The sequence below is a fragment of the Pteropus medius genome, unplaced genomic scaffold, assembly GCF_902729225.1.
Source record: "Pteropus medius unplaced genomic scaffold, Ma_sr-lr_union100, whole genome shotgun sequence".
NCBI classification, from domain to species: domain Eukaryota; kingdom Metazoa; phylum Chordata; class Mammalia; order Chiroptera; family Pteropodidae; genus Pteropus; species Pteropus medius.
Genome location: NW_024354875.1, coordinates 23,043,029 through 23,057,689, shown reverse-complemented (window position 1 = coordinate 23,057,689; position 14,661 = coordinate 23,043,029). Strand labels below are relative to the sequence as shown.

At 35.8% G+C, this 14,661-nt stretch overlaps 1 protein-coding gene across 4 annotated transcripts in view; it reads left to right on the top strand.

Annotated features, from left to right (window-relative positions):
* The window catches only part of LOC120597059 (CD302 antigen), a 107,096-nt gene that overhangs the window by 64,105 nt on the left and 28,330 nt on the right, over positions 1-14,661 (top strand). For 3 of the 4 annotated variants that reach the window (XM_039855735.1, XM_039855734.1, XM_039855733.1), the window contains exons 32-35: positions 3,428-3,577; positions 4,878-5,000; positions 6,204-6,371; positions 8,149-9,733. In XM_039855735.1, coding sequence (XP_039711669.1) covers positions 3,428-3,577; positions 4,878-5,000; positions 6,204-6,371; positions 8,149-8,327 — 620 coding nt within the window. In that variant the 3' untranslated portion in view covers positions 8,328-9,733. Of the gene's footprint in view, positions 1-3,427; positions 3,578-4,877; positions 5,001-6,203; positions 6,372-8,148; positions 9,734-14,661 lie in introns of those variants that run through there. The other variant, XM_039855738.1, reaches the window with a different exon arrangement.

Sequence of the window (14,661 nt, the reverse complement as noted above, 5' to 3'; positions counted from 1 at the left end):
ACTTAGCAGTGATTTTGAAGGCTGAAATGCTCATTTCAAAAAAGTGTTCCATAGCATATAAATTTGGGAAATGCCTCAGGTGACCTACCATAGTGATGGCTCTGAGAGTTTCTGTAGTAAAGAAGGCTATTAGCTTTGTGTACCTAAATGTTTTCCAAACTTATATGATCCTGAAAATCTAAGGAAAGAGCCTCTTCCATCAGGGGCTGGACTTGGGGCTGTCCCTGGTGGTGCGGCATGAACCTTGAGGAAGAGCACAAGAACCTGGACCAGCCGGAAGCTGCAAAGGCATGTTGGGCAGGCCAAGAGGTGGTGACAGTGATGGTCTCTGAAGCTTCTGGTTCTCAGTGCTTGCCATGTTTTCTGCCCTGAAGAATCCTCAAGAAAATATGCCACATTTGGAACTAAATGGATTCAGGCAGTAGAACATGTGAAAATCTTATCATGAGGAACAAGTGAATTCAAGAAAGTGGGGAGAACGATATAAAGAATGAGAAATAACAGCACAATCAAGAACTGCCATGTCAGTTGTTAGGAACAGTGAATAAATGTAATTTTTGAGAAAGAAAATGGAATACATGAGAAATATGATAAAATATACAAAAATGAAGAGGACAAATGAGTTAGAGGAACAGACTTTATAGGATGAACGAGAATGAAGGAGAATGACAACATAATTGAACAAAAATTCAGTACTAGGTTGAATAGTGTTCCCCCAAAGTTTATGTCTGCCCAGAACCTCAGACTGTGACTTTATTTAGAAATAGTCTTTGCAGACATAATTAGTTAAGATGAGGTCATACTTGACTGGGATGGGCCCTAAATCCAGGGATGATGTCCTTATAAGAGGAGAGAGACACAGACACACAGAAGACGAAGGCCATTTGATGACAGAGGTAGAGATTGCAGTGATGCAGCTACAAGTCAAGGATTTTCAGTAGCCACCAGAAGCTAGGAAAGAGCTGAAACAGGTCCTCCCTCCGAACTTCCAGAAAGAACCAACCCTGCTGACACCTTATTTTCAGACTTCTAGCTTCCAGAACAGTAAGAGAATAGATTTCTGCTGTTTTAAGTCATCAAGTTTGTGGTAATTTGTTATGGCAGCCCTGGGAAACTAAAAACAAGAGCCAACTTAAAAAAAAACTGGATCTTTTAAAAGAAAAACAGAGAGAAAATAACAAGTGTTGGTGAGGATGTAGAGAAATTGAAACCTTTGTACATTGCTTGTGGAAATGTAAAATGGTATGTAACCACTGTAGAAAATGATATGGTGATTCCTCAAAAAATTTAACAGAATTACCATATAATCTGATTCCTCTTCTGGGTATATGCCTAAAAGAAGTGAAAGCAAAGATTCAAACAGATAGTTGTACAACTATGTTCATAGCAGCAGCATTCACAAGAGCCCAAAGGTAGAAGCAAACCAAGTGTCCACTGACAGATGAATGGATAAGAAAAATGATATATACATACTATGGAATATTATTCAGCTTTAAAAAGGAAAGAAATTCTGACACATATTACAATATGTATGAACCTTGATGACGTTATGCTAAATGAAATAAGTTAGGCACAAAGGACAAATACTGTATGATTCCACTTGTATGAGGTATATAGAGTTGTCAAATTTATAGAGACAGAAAGTAGAATGGTGATTTCTAGGGGGTGAGAGAAATGGGGAGATTTGATTTAATGGTTACAAAGTTTCAGTATTGTAAGGTGAAAAAGTTCTGGAGACAGATGGTGGTGATAATTGCCCAACAAGATGAATGTACCTAATGCCGTTGAACTGTGCATTTAGAAAGTTATGATGATAAATTTTGTTATGTGTATTTTACCACAATGAAAAGAAATGAGTCTTCTTCAACAGGAATATAACAAACTTAGTACAGTGCTGGCCATGGCAGAAAAGAAAATGCAAGAGTTCGAAGCAAAACTCCATGAATAGCAGCAAAGAAAGAAAATATATGCAGCCTAAGACAGCCTAGTTGCAGACTGGACTAGAAACAAATAGACTTTAAAGATAAGATATTTTTCTATGTTCTCAGTATAAGAATTTTGTTTTTTAAGCTAAGCCATTCAGAAAAGCCCGCCAGTCCTAGGCATGCATTGGCAACCAATGAAATGAAGCAACACATATTATTTCCTTGTGGAGCAATGGAATTGTCAACCATATATTTTTCAGAAAACAACTGTTCACAAGGTGGTAAAAGCAAGAACTTGCGAGTAACATCTCCCTCGACCAGCAGCATTAATGAAGAGGTGTCACAAGTCTTAAAAGACTTTACAGATGAATTTACAAAGGAGCTTTGATCATCAGCCACTCCTGGGCAAAACTTACCTAGGAGTTATCAACTTTTGAACCGAAGGAAGACTTAGAGCTCAAACTAAGGACAGTAGTGGAAAGAATGGAAGCAAAAGCCAATTAAATAAGTAAGGTTCAAAGAAGATCAAGCCCAGCTGGAAGAACAGAAGACAGAGAAGCAGAAGGAATTAAGAGCCATTAGAAAGCCTCATGAAGAAGGAAACGGCAGCAACCACTCTTCTGGAATCACAGAGACCACAAATAAGAACCATACCAAATTGAGACGTGGAGAAAAAAGCAGAAAAAGCCTTCAGTTACTGAAAGACGTGCAGACCATACATAATGTATACAAAGCAATAGTTCGGGTTGAGATTACTGACCATACCAGGTCAGATATTTGATTCAGATAGTCCAAACAAATAGGATGTTGACGATTTACTTTCTAGTTCTCATGCTCACTTCGAATTGGAATTAATAATGGGTATTAAGAGGTGCAGGCTACGTTACACAGGCTTCTTGTGTTATACGGTCCACTTAAAAATTAAACATTTTAAATGGAAACCAGGGGAACTTTTAAGAGCTGAGAATCCACACCTCTCTTTTTTTGAGACAGATTTTGCTTTCCTGATATGTTGCCATTTGTAAACTACCAAATTTTCACTTGTGGTTGTGATTTTTAATAGTAGTTCTGTATATGGCAAGGTAAAACTAGGTTTATATTATCAAAATAAAAAGAAATCCAAAGAAAGAAAAAATTTTAATTATTATTTCAAAGTAGTTAACAGGCTTGCCTAGCCTGTCTTTGCTGCTTTTCCTATTCTGCCTTTCCGATAGTTTTTACTTTAGGCTAAATCCGTCTGAGAGAGCTAAGTACTTTTCTCCGTCTTCTAAGTTTTAAAAATGGTATTTCATTTAATAAATATAACATAATGTAATGTAATATAATATAATATTCCAAAAAGCTAATTAAGAGTATGGGCTGTAGCTTTCTCTGGTTTGCGCATTGAGTCGAATGCTTCTTACCCACAGGAACCACAGTTTCAAATAGCGACATTTAATGAGATTTTTAAATCAGTCATTTTTTTCTGTGCATTTTTACAGTTATGTCTCACATTTTTACAGCTAAAGAAGTGTCCTCTCATACATACTCATCGAGATGTCCAGCAATAAAGGGGAATGAATCACAGTGGACCCAGTACAAGGACCACTGTTACATGTCTGACCAGGCATTGCATAGCTTCTCAGAAGCCAAACAGTTTTGTTCAGAACTTGGTGAGTTAAAATTTGTTGATTTTCTTTGACTAGATAATTTAATCATTGGAATTTTTCTTAAGGAAATAGTTTGAAATAATGATTATATTTTTGAAAATATTTTTAAAGCACTCACTATTTATAATAGCATTATAATCTAATTGCCCAGTTTTGGGGACGTGGTTAAGTATTTTATGATATATGAGTTCACTGGAATATTGAAAGAGCCACCAAAAATGGTCAATCTAAGAATAAGTACATGAAAAATAAAAGTAAGTTGGAAGAAATAGCATAAAAATTGCTAAGTGAATGGTTATGTGAAAATACTGACAAAGGAAATGATTTTAAATAGAACTAGATATGCTTACATGAAGGGATTAAGAGGTAAATTTTCTGTAAAGTTGGTTAAGTAATAAATACAAAATTGTAGATTTTCCATTACTTAGTTATTAATAAGTAAGCTTAGCTCAAGCAGGGTAAAAAATCAAAGAAGCATCCATTCTACAATAGGAATGCTTACTTTGTCTGAACACCATAAGGTAGGGGTCCCTAAACCCCGGGCCGCGAACCAGTACAGTCTGTGACCCGTTAGGAACCAGGTTGCACAGCAGGAGGTGAGCAGCAGGCCAGTGAATAAAGCTTCATCTGTATTTGCAACCACTCCCCAGGGCTAGCATCACCACCTCAGCTCCACCTCAGATCAACAGGCATTAGATTCTCATAGGAGCACCGGTCCCTGCTGCCAGAAAGATTAAGGACCGCTGCCGTAGGGGATAGGGCTTATTGTCTTCAGATTTAACTATTTTAGAAAGAGCAGTAATGATTGACTCCATGATAAATTTAGCCAATGCTCAAATTGTGAAGTGACTTCTAGGAGACCACCCATTGCTCCCCAATATCCCAAACCTATTGCTTAAATGTTCATTTTAACAGAAGCAAATTTATACAGTAATGGTTGTTGAGGAAAGAGTGCTGAAAATTTGTAGGGAAATACGTTTTTCTACCATCACATACCTCACTTCTTATGCCTAGCTATTCGGACACTGGTTAGGCAGTTCCAAGATCAGATAAACATTTTGAAGAAACAAAATTCCTGTACACAAAGTTTCAATCTAGAAATATTTTTAACTTTTTTTGGTGAAGCTATTAATGCTATACTTATAAAAATCTGACAGATATCAGATTTTAAAAACATTCTCTTTGTAAAGATTGAATTTCTTGATCATGATAGTTTTTTTTCTTTCCAAGTAGCTGGTTGAGAAAAAACACTTCCCTAGTTTGCATAAAGCTAATTAGTTTGGGGGTTGTTTTCCTTCAACAGATCATTCTGCAACTATTGTCACCATAGAGAATGAAGATGAGAATAAATTCGTGAGTAGATTGATGAGAGAAAATAATAATATTACCATGCGAGTTTGGCTTGGATTATCTCGACATGCTGCCAGTAAGTGACATCTTTGTGTGTGCAGTATGCAAAGAGTTCTAACTTGTCCTAAATACCAAGCCACCTTTGCTAGAGAATGTCAAGTGGTGGCTAATTCAAATGTTTCTTGATGAACAAGTTAGGTCTGCTTTTTGGAGGCTTATAAATTCCTAATTAATCAGTGAGTGACTTATTAGTAATGATGAAAAACACTAGTGAAATAGAAAATCAGTTGAAATCAACTGGAATTGTTCTAAAGGCTTAAGATACTTGGATCAACGGGACATTTCTTTTTGTCTATAGCAATATCTGTGTGCCCACGCCCCCACAAGAATTTCATCCCTTAATTCCCTTGGAGTTCTCATGTCTGTACAGTTTTTCTGGTTTATAACTCTGTTATTCAGAAAGTTCTCTTCTTGTTGATACCTTCTCTCTTGGAACATTTTTACCATAGAGCAAAATTAAATATTAATAGTGATTTTTTTTTTGAACTAGCATAGTAAAATTACAGAAAATTGGTTCAAAAAGATCCGTGGAAGAATTTTTCCAGGGTTTGAGTGAACTTGAAATTGATAAAGAATGAATTCAGAGTACTAATTTGACAGAAAAGTAGGAAGTCTGTTTCATATTCTATGCAAAGTTGAATTCTAAATAATTGAAATAAATGCGAAATCCGAAATATTAAGTACATGTCAAAAAAGCCAGTAGATTCCAAGTTGACCATCTAAATGAATTGTGAATTGTGTTTACATTATCACCATAAGGTGGTGCTACCTCAGCTGAAAGACAAAGACAGTCATCCTGTGTAGATCCTCCTGGATCCTTCATTCCCCACCAGCATATCTCTAATGTTACAAGTTTTTTAATTGAGGGCAGAGAGAGGGAGGAGCATATGAGTCATTAGAAACCTATCCATCACACAATAAATGTGTAAGAATTCTGCATTTCAATCAAAACATTACACTCTATACAGTGTTGTCTAATAGAATTTTCTGCAAAGATGAATCGTTCTATATCTGTACTATCAAATATAGTAGTCACTAGCCACATGTGGCTATTGAGCACTTGAAATGTGACAAGTGTAACTGATGGACTGATTTTTAAATTTTTTCGCTTTTAATAAATTTCATTTTAAATAGTTGCACAGCACTATATGAGCCGCATGCCTTCTTACCTTAGTAATTTAGTGGTGATAAATATCATTTATTTAATTTCTTTCTTTAGGCCAGTCTTGGAATTGGTTAGATGGATCAAAAGTTACATTTGTCAAGTGGGCAAATAAACGTAAGAGTGATGGTGGAAAATGTAGCATTTTGTTAGCTTCAAATGAAACTTGGATAAAAGTTGAATGTTCACTTGGCTATGGAAGAGTTGTCTGCAAAGTTCCTCTGGGTAAGTATGTAACCTATCCTTAAGGAATATTTTTGCAGAACAGGTTAGGAAAGAAATGTGTATCTCAATAATATGTACTTGGTCCTATAGTGTTAAGTCCTTAAGGTATATCCAAAAAATCTTAAGTCAGATTCCTTCCCTTGGGAAATTAGATTATAAGAAACAATAACTGCATAAGATGCCTAGGACTTCCAGAGGAAACTAATAAACAATCTAAACTTAGTACAGTTCTTTCCTAAGAAAAATGGAAGCTGCCAGATATTAGGGAGGTCACTTCTTTGAGAATGTTCTTAAGATGTATTTTGTTCTATAGTTTCACTATGTGAAAGCTCTATTTCTGCAGTTAGTTTGCTTCCTTTCTCCTCATTGCCTTAAAACTCGTGATTAACTTAACAAGATTGCAAAACTGGATTTAATTACTTAAAATGTCCTTAGTATCTGTAATAAATCATAATTTGAACTTATGTTTTATCATAAGTTGATATATAAAATAACCATAAAAATCTTATCTTAATAACTTCATTTCTAGAGAAAGATCTCCAAATTTTTCATAGCAACATTTTTAAAGATCTAGCATAAAAGTGTTCGTTTTGGTGTACAAATATTAAAGATAAAACATGAATTCTAGTTGTTCAGTATCTATATAATCATGCATTAATTTAGCATATATTTTGAGTGTCTGCTGTATGTCATGACCTGTTCTGTGTGCTGGGATGCACCTATGAACAGGAAAATAAGACACTTTTTCTCACAGGGCTTACAATCTAGTGGAGGAAGACAGATAATAAGTAACCAAGGCGAATATTTAGAAGAGAGAAAAATATCAAACATTTATAAATTCTGATCAAGACCAGGGGGATGGCTATTCTAGATTGGGATATCAGCAAGATGTTTAAGAACGGGAGACATTTGAAGCTGAGATCGGAAAGGGCTCACCAGGCCAAGGTACCAGTTGCCCGAAAGATCCTAAAGAAGAACCAGCTTGTTGAGTGCTCAGGGAAGAACTGGAAAGTAGGCTGGTGCCAGATACTTAGGGCTCTGGAAGAAAGGGTCAGGAGTTCTGGTTCTATTCTGAGTGGAATAGAAAAAGACTGGAAGATTTGGGGGGGTAGGTGGGAGCAGGCTTAGGGGATTATAAACCAAGAGTTCTGTTTTGGCCATTTTGAACTAAGCATATGGAGATGAGATCACCATGTGGAATGTATAGGATGCCATTGGACACATGAGAGAGAAGGGAGGTCAGCAGAGAGACAGCATTAAAGCCATTGGACAGAATGAGTCCATCTTGGCAGTATTCAGAGAAGGGCCCTGGAACAGCATTTAAAATTGAAAAGCTAGGAACTAAATGAGGTCATCCTAAAGGCTTAAATCATTTTAAAGCAGATAATACTTTATTTGGCCCCACGTAAGCCAAACAGAAAGATTTACAGCTTTTAGCAAATTGCTATCAAAGCGAGGTAATATACTGAGTGATATTCTCAGAAGGGTGATGGGAAGGGGAAGTGAGAATAACGATAGTGCTTTAATTTCTTTGGAAGAAAATTGCTGTAGCAATGAAGAGGAACTGCATAAAAAGGAAAACAGTTAAATTTGGAAATAAAGCACTTAAGTATTTGATGATGGGTTTGAATTCTGTATTCATGCTATGAAACAATCAGTAACTTATTTTGTCTCATTTGTACGAGGTTTGCATATGCGACACACAGCAGAATGTATAAAATCAATAATGATCACTTTTATCTTCTCTCCTCCAATGTTAAAACTTTCCTTATTCTAGGCCCTGATTACAGAGGAATAGCCATCACATTTGCTGTGCTAAGTGTCTTAGCTTTCATCGGCGGACTGCTTTGGTTCCTTTTCCAAAGGAACCGTTTGCATTGGGCGGGATTCTCTTCTGTTCGATATGAACAAGGAGTGAATGAAGATGAGATTATGCTTCCTTCTTTCCATGACTAAATTCTTCTAAAAGTTTTCTAATTTGCACTACCACGTTAGGAAAAATGAGCCATATAAAATTCTTCCAGTGTCAGTATTTACTCTGTTCCAAAGTAGAAGTCTTATGTACTTTTTCGGTTGTTTAGTTGCTATTTTGGTATCCACATTTAATTATCCACAAAATGCCATGTTTATAACTCTACTTAATAGAATGGAGAGTAAAAGAAGCTGAAACTAAAGTCCAAATTGTTCGTAGGGTAATAATTTTAATGTGTGTTTTCTCTCTAAGAATGTGGTTAGTAACTAGAATATGTATATTTGAATGGTGTTTTTACACTTCTTAGAAAACTTAAATTGATGTATTATTAGGCCACACATCTTCCTTTTTAATTTTTATGAAGATCTGACCAAATGCAAAATTAGTACCTCAAGGTAAAAAACAACTGTAAATAATATCAACATTGTTTTAAAATAGTTCTTTGTAGCATTTGGGGAAAAATTTTAAACAATAAGACGTTTGTTTTGTACACAGCAAAATGATACCACTTGGCAAGATGTTTCTTATACTATTCCAAATATATCTCATACCAACATTAAATTTAAAAGTTTTGTTCTGTCAATAATTATTCATAAAACAATGGTTTTTAAAGATTTAGTACTTAATATTTTTTCTGAAGTGTGGGAACATTATTTTTAGATTGATTAGATATCCTGTAGCAGCAGTGTGTTTCTTATGTTTTCTTATGTACAACGTATACCTGTTTCCTTTTCAAAGGGAATCAGCTAAGTTTTTGAAAATTTTACAATTTAGATACTTGACATAGTATGTCAACTTTTGACTAAGAAATTTTTATTACTTTGTTGCCTTTTTACGTGAGCTAAAGAGAAGGGGTCTGTGAAGGAAACTGTATATCTTGCATTTGTAAAAACTTTACAGTGAAACTCTTTACTTTGTGAAAACTTTACAATGAAACTCTAAACTTTGTGATTACTACTAAAATATTTAAAATTATGAATGATTAAAAAAACTGTTTTGTGGTTATCAGTTTAAATTTTATCACCTAGAATATACTGTTAATTATAGTTTGCACTGGACATGGTGAATGTTTTATTCAGTGTTTAACTTATATTTGTACTTTAGAATATTTTTGTATAAAATCCATGGGTTTATTTTAAAGTTTAAAATGTTTATACTATGATGAATTTGTAAATAATTTTCTAGGACTGTTTTAGTATAGTCTAAAATTATAGTATAATTCTTCTAAAATATTTTTTACTGAATTTGTTACACTAGTTCTCTTACCCTATGATCTGTACAGTTTTAGTCATTAAGACTTTCTTGAAAGAACTAAATCAACTTGATGTGAAAAACATAGCTATATATAGTAGTGATGCCACAATAAAGTTGTTTTATTTTTTAAGTAAAAGTGTTGTTGATCCTTGTTGAAATATATCTCTAGATTGGCTTTTATTATTTTAGGCATATAGTATGACAAGAAATAAAGTGTCCAGCTCTTGTAAAGTGAGGCAACCTTTAGAATTTGTGTGTATTTTTAAAGAGAACATATAATCATTCCTACATTTATGAACATACGATTTTAGTTTCTTTTCCAGATTCCTCCAAATAAGCTTGTCTTTTAACTATTAGATCAGCAGAGATTCCATTTATGTATGGTCTACTTACTTCTCATTCTTTGTGCTCCCCTCAGGAGACCCTGCCCACCACCTCCCACCCCAAGGCAGTCTTCAACCACTTCTAAGTCAATAATTCAAATATCTACTTCCAGGCTCATATTTCCAGCTCTCACTGGACAATCTACATGAAAGTCCTTCTCCAGAAGACTTGAACTGCCCATATTGTGTTCTCTTCCCTATTCCCTCCTATTCCAGATGTCTCAGAAGAGCTGAAACAGCCTTTTCCAGTCTTCTCTAACTAATCCAACCCCCACATGTGGTCTGACAAAATTGATCTTTCAAAACCAGGCACTTAAAAAAGCAAGCAGATAGACCTAATGATCAGGTATAGGAGACAAATTCAAAGGTGGCACCAATGATCACCATTTTCCCCTCTGCTCCAACCCCCTCCCCACCGCCCCCCACATACACATACACACATAGCATGTTCCCTTCTCTGATCCTAGGGCGAGCTACTTTCATTATCCGGGAAATCTCCCCTGCAAATAGCTGCTGTGGTGTTGGTAAACCCCAATCCTGACCCCACCACTGAGCTTATGCTACAAAAAGTCAGAGATTCACATTCCTTTATCTTAGGTTCACTTATGCCTAAAACCCTCTTGAAGAAACAAAGACCTAATTGTTATTCAACCACTTTATCTTACTTAAAAAGACAAATTTTAACTAGATCTCAGATATTTTTTTCTATGAGACCTCATGATCTGTGCAAAGTTACCTCTAATTCAATGTGTATTCTAACTTAAAACATTCTCACAACATCTACATCTCAACAAATTTAGTATATGTGTATTTCTCTTTGTTCCAGCTAAATTAATCCCAAGCAGAATTTTAGAAACTTCTTTTTCTATTCTTTCAATTAACGTGAAGACACTACATACCCTTTTTTTTCCCAACCTAGAAACTCAGAAGTCATCCTCAAATCCCCTTTCTCATCTCCCTAATCCAACAATTCTGTCAATTACTTCAGACTTCTCACAATGAAGTGGTTATCTCCATTATTAACTATCTAAATTCAAACCTTTATCTTTTTTTTTTTCCTCTTTGAATTACTTGCACAGACCTTGTTACTGGTCTTCCTCATTAGCATTTCTTCTTCATCCTATTTACCCCACTTCTGGGCTCAGGGGAGCTAAACTACATAGAGGAAGACTCACCCTCTGTGTGTGCTCTAGGCCTAACATCTCAGGCCAAAATGAAGCTCAGCAATGCTCAGCTCAGGAACCTTTCCCAGGAACCTTATGTGGGCTGATGAGCCATCCTGAGATATCCTAGAGTTTGGGTTCCCTGGCCAAATACCCTTTTAATACAAGATAGAATCAAGTCAGTATTGCTAAAATTGCTAAAAAAAAAAAAAAAAAAAAAAAAAAGGCAAAGTCAGATAAAACTGACTCTAGGAATTAGGGAAACATTGATGTCCTGATCCAATGGAAATGCAGCAGAGTGGTAGGGGCAGAACCCAGATGGGAGCGAGCTAACAAGGGAAAGAGAAATTAGGAGATGGGGAATATGAAACTTTGAGAAGTATGGTGGAGATGGGAAGGAGAGGCATTGGGCCGTAGCTACAGGTAGGAGTGGGGTTGAAGAAAGTTTTTTCCCCAAAGGAGGAGAAAAAGAGATTCACTGGTTTAGAAGCTGAGAGGGAAAAACAAAAACAGTGGACAAAGAGAAGATGCAGGGGAGAGATGGGGAGTCATTAATGGAAGAAGATCTTGGAGAAGATGGGACGAGAGGGGCAGTTTTAAGCCCACAGAAAAGGGAACTAGGTTTGGATGGGATAATGGGAAGAATGTCTTTCTCTCTGAGGCCACGAGAGGAAGACCTGCATGAAAGAGAAGTAGAGAGCAGATAAGTATTTGAAAATACCTGATGGGCCCCATTTTCTTATTGAGTAAAAGGTAAGATATTTTGCTGAGAAATACCCAGTGAGGGGAATGGGAGAGGACAATGACCAAGACAAAATGAAAGGATTGCATAAGAGGCATACTGGATACAGATGAAATTAAGAGTCATCTACTTGTAGTGACAACTATCAAGAGAATTGATTTCCTCTACCTGTTCTCAGTTATGTTGGTAAAGTTTCTTCTGTGAAGAAGAAGAGACTTCATCCTAGAAAAAGAAAAAAAGAAAAAGAAAACTACTATGTAATCCAACAATCCCACTTCTGGATGTATATCCAAGGGAAATGAAAACAAGATCAAGAAGAGATATCTGCACTTTCATGTTCTTGTAGCATTATTCACAATATAGCCAAGATATGGAATCAACCTGTGTTCATAAGTGGATAAATGTATAAAGAAGATGTGATACAATGAAATATTATTCAGCCATGAAAAAGAAGGAAATTGCCATTCGAAACAACATAGAGGAAACTTGAGGGCATTAAGTGAAATCAAACAGAGAAAGACAAATACCGTATGGGCTCACTTACATGTGGAATCTAAAGAAGCCAAACTAATAGAAACAGAGTAGAGAGGTGGTTACCAGTGGCTGGGGGGAGTGGGGGAAGAAAATGGGGAGATGTCAGACAAAGGATACAAACTTTCTCTTATAGGATGAATAAATTCTGGGAATCTAATATACAACATCGCAATTATAGCTAACAATATTATATACTTGAAAGTTACTGAGAAAGTAAATCTTAAATATTCTCACTGCAAAAAAAGAAATGGTAATTATGTGGCTGGATGGCAGTATGTAGCTAATGGTGGTAATAAGTGTATCAAAACATGTTGTATGCCTTAAATTACACAATGTTATATATCAATTATATCTCAAGAAAGCTGGAAAAACAATTTTATTCTTAAAAAGGAAAAAGAAAGAGACCCTAGGTGCAGAGTTGGCCAGGTAGGATGAAACAGAGGAACAAGAGATTGCATGGTATTCAGGCTGGATGGAGATGGAGGAATAAAAACTAGGGAAAAATGAAGATAAGGGACTGAAGTCTGGAATGAGGTCAAAGAGGAGGTAAGTGGAATGAAAGAGACGGAAAAATAAAAGGCACGAGGTGTGATTAGAAAGTAGGACATAATAGTGAGATATTTTAATGAAATACCACATTATTCCATGCAGAGGCAGTAAATAGTCTACTTTCTCATACTATCATAAAAAATGAAGTGTACACCAGAGTTAACTGTAGAAAAAAATGTTCAGATGACTTCTAAACCAAACACTATTGAAATGAGTTATTTGCCTAAATTAAATTGATTAATTAGGATGCCAATTCTATTGCAAACCTAACCATTATTTGAAAATTATTTTAATGCAAAGTAAGCCATATAGATAAAATATACTTTGGTGCCTGAGGTAGGAATGAAGGAACTTTTTCAATTGCTTGATTGAATAGAACTGTTCACTTTATAGTTAGCAAGATGGAAGAATCCCAAAGTTAGGATGTTCGAACATATAAACACAGTGTATTTTGGGAAGGATTTACTTTGGATGTGAGTTTCGTATATCAACCCGTTATTGATAGACTGAGAAGAATGAAAATAAATAAATTGAGCAAGATCTTGCTGAACCTGGAATAGATTGTCCAGCAGAAGACCTGGGCTCTTGTTCACTTTTTGGCATTCATTGTGTGCTCCTGGGTAAGTCATGTCCCTTCTCAGAAATTTCCTTATCAGTAAACAAAGATGTCCCCTACCACACTCTGTAACTTTCCTTGGAGACCCATTGGTCAGACTTCCTTGGTGTAATCACCCCATTTCTACTGGACTATCACAGGCAAGAAAAGGGTTAGAAGGCGTTAGAAAGGGTTAGATTTGATTTTTTTAGAATACACTTTAATTTTTTAGCAGTTTTATGTTTATAAAAATTTGAGCAGAAAGTATAGGGAGTTCTCTCTCTCTCTCTCTCTCTCTCTCTCTCTCTCCCCTATTATTAGCATCTTGAATTAGTATACTATCATTTGTTAAAATTGATGATCCCATAGTGACACAGTATTATTGACTAAAGTCCATAGTTTACATTAGGGTTCATCTTGTTCTTCTTTGTGTTGCACATTCTATGGGTTTCGACAAATGTATAATAAAATGTATCTACCATTACAGTATCATACAGAATAATATCAGTGCCCTAAAAATTCTATGCTCTACCTATTCATGCCTCTTTTCCTCTTCCCCTTCTCCACCACCTCTCTCCCCCCACCCCGCCCTCCCAGTAACCACTGATCTTTTCACTCTTGCCATAGTTTTCCGTTCTTCCAAAATATCATATGGTTGGAATCATTCAGTATGTAACCTTTTAAGATGGGCTTCTCTCATTCAGCAATACATACTTAAGGTTCCTCCAGGCCTTTTCATGGTTTAATAGCTCATTTCTTTTAAGCACTGAATAATATTACATTGTATGGATGTACCGCAGTTTGTTTATCCAATCACCTATGGAAGGACATCTTGGTTGCTTTCTGATTTGGGCAATTATGAATAAAGCTTCTATAAACAATTCACAGGTTTTTGCTTATATGTAAGTTTTCAATTTGTGTAAATCCCAAGGAGCACAACTGCTTAATCCCTGTTAAAAGTATATTTAGTTTTGTAAGAAGCTGCCAAACCGTCTTCCAAAGTGGCTGTACCATTTTGCATTCCCACCAGCAATGAATGAGAGTTCCTGTTGCTTCCACATCCTCACTACCATTCTGTGTTGTGTGTTCTAGATTTTG